General features: G+C 40.7%; 1 protein-coding gene across 1 annotated transcript in view; it reads left to right on the forward strand.

Annotated features, from left to right (window-relative positions):
- The window catches only part of LOC118405877 (titin-like), a gene marked incomplete in the record, with an annotated part of 208,106 nt that overhangs the window by 21,613 nt on the left and 180,106 nt on the right, over positions 1-6,387 (forward strand). Inside the window, 4 exon segments of the mRNA XM_035805692.1 lie at positions 335-495; positions 1,269-1,398; positions 2,455-2,564; positions 3,411-3,588. Of these exon segments, the coding sequence (XP_035661585.1) occupies positions 335-495; positions 1,269-1,398; positions 2,455-2,564; positions 3,411-3,588 (579 nt within the window).

Here is a 6,387-nt window from a genome sequence, read left to right on the forward strand (position 1 = left end):
AATCTGGTAAGTTCTGGATCCGACCAGGTTTTTTGTCAGGTCCATTTTTTTGGACTGGTCCAACAAGACCGGCTGGTTGTATGATTCCATCACTCTTGTAACAGTTACTGTCATGACATATATTTTGTTTTATCTTTGTCATTTATTAGAATGTTTTGCAATGTGTCAAGCTATTACTAGCAGTTATTTGCACTTTTTAGGTTTCGGCCTTGTAATGAATATTCTGATCCTGTTGCCCATACCTCTCAGATTTCATTACAAGAATATCAATAAAAGAAAGAAACAGTTAATATGTACCCTGTTCAGAATCGTAATTTTTGTCCCTCCCCCCCAGGGCCAGGAATGGAACCTCCCAGGTTCACCCAGGAGCTTGCGGATGCGCGCGGCGTGGAGGGGACCCCCGTGGGTCTCGTGTGCCGCGTCACCGGCAAGCCTGACCCCTCCGTCGTGTTCTACCGCGATGGCAATGTAATTCACGAAAGTGAAGACTTTAAGGTAGGAATGGATAAATGAAGGGATGAATGAAAGTGGTGTGGTGAATATCGTGTCACTGGAAACCTGATCCCTCTGTTGTGTTCTATTGCGACGGCAATGTAATTCACGAGTGAAGACTTTTAGGTAGGAACAGATAGATGAAGGGATGAACAAATGGAGGAATGAATGAATGACTGAGTGAGTGAGTGAGTGAATGAATGAATGAATGGAAAGACACATGAATGAATGGAAAGACACATGAATGAATGAAAAGACACATGAATGAATGAATGAATGAATGAATGAATGAATCACCGGCAAGCCCGACCCCTCCGTCGTGTTCTACCGCGATGGCAACGTAATTCACGAAAGTGAAGACTTTAAGGTAGGAATGGATACATGAATGAATGAATGAATCAATCAATCAATCAATCAATCAATCAATCAATCAATCAATCAATCACCGACAAGCCCGACCCCTCTATCTTGTCCTACAGTGACGGCAACGTTATTCACAAAAGTGAAGACTTTAAGGTAGGGACAGATGAATGAATGTTTGTTTGTTTGTGAAGTGAAAGAATGAATCAAGGATGGATAGATGGGTGGATAGATAGAAGGATGAATGAATGAATGAGTGAATGAACGAATGAACGAACGGAAGGACATGGATGAACGAACGAATGAACAAAAGAATGAATGAACAAACAAACGAATGATCGAAAGTATGAATGAAAAAATTGTGTTCAGGCTGCATATCTAACAAACAGATACATCTTCCTTTTTGTTCATTGCAGATTGTTATACAAGGAGATCTCTGTTCACTGCTTATACCGGAGGTACTGGTACAAGATGAGGGAACCTACATGGCACGGGCAGTCAACCCCGCTGGGGAGGCCTCAACATCGGCTGTGCTTAGGGTGGAAGGTAAGGGTAAACAAACAAACAAACAAACAAACATGCGGGTACAGGATGAAGGGACCTACATGGCACGGGCAGTCAACCCCGCTGGGGAGGCCTCAACATCGGCTGTGCTTAGGGTGGAAGGTAAGGGTAAACAAACAAACAAACAAACATGCAGGTACAAGATGAGGGAACCTACATGGCACGGGCAGTCAACCCCGCTGGGGAGGCGTGGAAGGTAAGGGTAAACAAACAAACAAACAAACAAACAAACAAACAAACATGCGGGTACAGGATGAAGGGACTTACATGGCTCGGGCAGTCAACCCCGCAGGGGAGGCCTCAACATCGGCTGTGCTTAGGGTGGAAGGTAAAGATAAACAAACAAACAAACAAACAAACAAACATGCAGGTACAGGATGAGGGGACCTACATGGCACGGGCGGTCAACCTCGCTGGGGAGGCCTCAACATCTGCTGTGCTTAGGGTGGAAGGTAAGGGTAAACAAACAAACAAACAAACAAACAAACATGCGGGTACAAGATGAGGGGCCTACATGGCACGGGCAGTCAACCCAGCTGTGCTCAGGGTGGAAGGTAAGGGTAAACAAACAAACAAACAAACAAACAAACAAACAAACAAACAAACATGCGGGTACAGGATGAAGGGACTTACATGGCACGGGCAGTCAACCCCGCTGGGGAGGCCTCAACATCGGCTGTGCTTAGGGTGGAAGGTAAGGGTAAACAAACAAACAAACACATAATAAACATTTTGGTACAGGTAAGGATAAGCAAGTAAACAAACAGACATCCTGGTACAGAATGAGGGAACTCTGCTTATGGTGGAACCAAACAAACAAACAAATATTGTTATTTACAAACAAAACAAAACACAAACATACTGGACCAGATGTATGATGGAGAAAGTACTACTTTCGTGAACATTTGAAAACCCAATATTTTTGACAAGTGCATCTCTGTTTCATGCTAAATGATTCACACAAATGAGACAAATGATCGAACCTTGCCACTATTTTGTTTGCTAGTTTTCTGTAACAAACTTTCCACTGTTTTACAGGTGAGCTACGAGCCCCGACCTTCATCAGGAAGCTGGACAAACAGCTCAAGGTCAAGGAGGGCCGGGTCGTGATGCTGGAGGTCATGGTGGACGGCTGTCCCAAACCCAAGGTCAGGTTCTGATAAACAGCAACAGTTGTACAGGAGTATCTCAGATACCAGTTTGAATATGAGAATATTTTGATTCAGCACATTAGAGGTGGTTTCAAGATGCTGTTTTTTTTTCTAATTGCTTATAACAGGTTTCTGACAGCAATCTTGTCTAAATGGACTGTCTTGATAGAATCTAAAGACAAGCTGCCAAGAGGTCTGAAATCTTCTTTACGAGTAAAAGAGCTATCATGTACCATGATTGAATAAATGATCAAGACCACAGCATGTCCAGAACACAAGATATCAAAATGTTAGTCCTGGTTAATGCTGCTGTACCATGGAAAACCGCAAGGGGTTCCATAATTAAAAATCTTTTCTTCATTATGACCAAATATCACATAGATCCATTCATAACTTCTCAAGTCATGCTGCTCACAAACAAACAAACAAACAAACAAACAAACAGATACTAGACAGACAGATCAAGGAGGTTTCCTTGGACAGACACACAACCAAAAACATACCCCTCTGGTGAAAAATGGCTAGTCCTCAAAGCAATAAGCTTCTCAATGGTAAAATTATCGCTTTGGAAAAGTTTAAATATTCCCCATATTCTCCCTGCCCAGTTAGTCAGTTAGTACCATTGCAAAGCTGCTAGGGGCGGATGGTTAAAAATAATTTCTTCATTTTGTCAACCTCTATAGACTTCTTGAGTTATGCTATTCACAGTCAGACAACAGGCACACACTCAGAAACATTAACCCTCTTGCCAAGGTAAAAATTGCCAGTACTCAAAACAAACAATTTAAGCTCCTCAAGGTAAAATTATCACTAATTGAATATTCTCCATATTCCTATCTCCAGGTGAAGTGGTTTATGGACGAGGAGCCTGTGATGTCACAGGACTATGACATTGTCGTGGACGGCGGCCGCCACGCCCTCACCATCAAGGAGGTGTTCGACGAGGACGCGGGCGTCTTTAAGTGTCGCGCCAAGAACTCCCAAGGAGAGGTCCTCTGCACCTGCCAGCTGTCCGTGGATCGTAAGTGGCATTTCTGATGAATGGTTTTAGTGTCATGTTTGATAGGATATAGAAGAATTCTGGTACACAACCAGGATAAACTTGCTTGCTTGTGGCGAGAAGCAGAACTCCAGTCAGAAGCTCTGAGGAAGGTGTCTGATAGACACCAAAACGTAAGCAAGTAAGTTTAACCTGGTTGTGTACAAGAATTCTCCTATATCCTATATTCTACCAACCTGATGAAACTATTTTCGGATGTCATGTTTCATGTTTCATGGAAAAGTCAACTACTGTAACAGTATTTGCTTTAAAGAGGCTCCACAATAAGTTTGGAATTCCACTTTTCCCATTTTGAAATGGGCTTATATTTTCAATATAAAAGCACTTGGTGAAAAGTCTTTACATGTGATTGACAAGTATGATGTACAGTTGTGAAATATGATAATAACTTTCATGAATATTCATTTTGAAAATTTTCTTCCTGCAGGAAGTCCTGCAGGAATTCCTGCAGGAAGAATTTTTCCTGCAGGAATTCCTGCAGGAAAAACTTTTTCCTGCAGGAATTCCTGCAGAAATTTCCTGCAGGACAAAGGTAAATTCCTGCAGGAAGAATGTTTTCTGCAGGAATTTCTGCAGGAATTTCTGCAGAAATGACCTTATAATTCATATCTAAAGCAATACCACTAAGGAGTTCTTATCAATTTGATTTTTTTCATTTGTTTTGAAACTGTTAAACTGTGCCTATTGCATTAGTTGTTTATCAGACCTGACTGAATATATAGTGAAATATATTCATATATAATAGAGGGCCTTGTATCCGCAGGGCATGAACAAGATAAATCCATTTTTTAATCCAAGTATGTTCCATGGATGAATGTGTTAAGAATTCATTGAATCACATTCTGAACTTGACAACTCTCTGGCAACTAGACTTTAAGGGCATGAAAAAGCCTGGCATGTTAGGGTGCCCTCCCCATAATTACATGTAGACTGCATTCAATATATAAACATTCTTCAGTTGAAGTTTACGAGACAGTCTACTTTTCCCATTTTGTCAAGTGCTAACATTTTCAATATAAAACTTAAAAGCACTCCCAGCCAAGAAGAATTTTCTGGTAGGAATTCCCACACCGGCCATAACAATGCCTGTATGAGAAGAGGCAACTAGAACTTGGTTTCAACAAATGTGTTCCCTTCTGGCACATAAGCTGTAATGTAACCATCAGCCATCATGCAATCCGCCTGAAACTGAAAGGGGGGTGCCCATGACAGCGGCTATTTTACACGAGGCTGGACGGTCATACATTTACCCAGGATCTATTGTATGTCCTTTTTACACACAGAAAAAATTGTATGACCACAGACATACGACCTAGTTGTAGGCCTCTGTTGTATGTATGACCCTTTCCTCATCCATAACTCCTCAGGTACATGCTGTAAGATTCATCAAAAGGCTCATGTATAGGTGTCATTATAACCTCTCCTGCCCTTTCCTTCCCATCTCTAAAGAAGCCATGATTATCTACTGGTGTAAACTGGCAAGTACAATGCATGTACTAATTTGTAATTCAGGTCATTAGAGAAGTGAAAGACAGTCTCAATTGGGTGAGAAGTATAGTTAATGATCTCATACTTAGTATATGCCTTCCAGACTACAAGGGGTTTTTTAAACAAGTTCTGAGCAAGGTCATGTTATAAGGAATTGACTGACCTGATCTTCATATTGCAGAAACCTCAGGATAGATAAACTTTTAATTAGCATAAAAGTTTATCTGAGTTGGTACATTACATTACAAGGGAAAAAGTGTTCTCTAACTCTGGTAAGTAAAATCATCAGAAACTTTCCTTCTCAATCATAGTCAATGTGCTACTATTTGATAGTCCTGCATTTAGTCTTGGCCTGTTGCAAATGCCAGTTATATATAGGAGGGTAGGAGGTGGGGAAGTGTGAATTATAGAGGCGGCTCGAGGGGTAGAAATTATACAGAAAAGGTTGCAAAAGACCAACAAAATAAAATAATTGATTCATCTTCGTATAGATAACTCACAAATTAAAGTTACACACAAAGTATGAGTCAGTTGGCCATGACATGTTTAACAGCCTATGTTGTGCTTACACGGCTGTGGTGTTTTCATCAAATGAACTCCTCTGTTCGAATGCTCCTTCCATGCATGCATTGAAATACAATACCAACGTGGCCAAGGATGAATGGTCCTTGGTCAGCAACCTGAGATTTGTTTGATCTCATTCTGGTCCCTCTTTTCAACCTCCTTGATCTGGTTGGTCATCTTTTGATCATCATAACACTTGAGATATTAACACTTGAGTATAAATGGGATGGAATGCCATGAAGTTGTTATCATTGGCAAGTTTGTTCCAGAGAATATTTCATAATCTAAAATTGGGCCTTATAACATTAGCCAGGAGCTTGCTTCCTCTAGTTGAAAATTCAAGTAAGTATGCGCTATTGTAATGCGGGTTCAAAGTAAGGTCAGCTATTGTTCTAAAGATATGCAAATGATGCTGGTGTCCAATTAACAATTAGCACGAATCCAGGTCCAAACATCCTGGCTACCTGTAACTTGTAGTGCTGAGGATCAAAGGCGTTCAATTTTCAAAGAGATTCAAACCCAGGAACTCAGCGGTCCATTATTGATAGAAGAAATTTCAGAAGAATTACAGAATTTCAGAAACCTAAGTTCACTTTAACACTTATATTTGAATTTAAAATGGTTAAACCAGTAGGGTAAATCAAGGTTGTCTTCAATTTAGGGCTAAACTATGAACAATGTTTCTTTAAGTTTGTGAAAATTTGATGG

This window comes from Branchiostoma floridae, chromosome 18 (assembly GCF_000003815.2).
Source record: "Branchiostoma floridae strain S238N-H82 chromosome 18, Bfl_VNyyK, whole genome shotgun sequence".
In the NCBI taxonomy this organism is placed as follows: Eukaryota; Metazoa; Chordata; class Leptocardii; order Amphioxiformes; family Branchiostomatidae; genus Branchiostoma; species Branchiostoma floridae.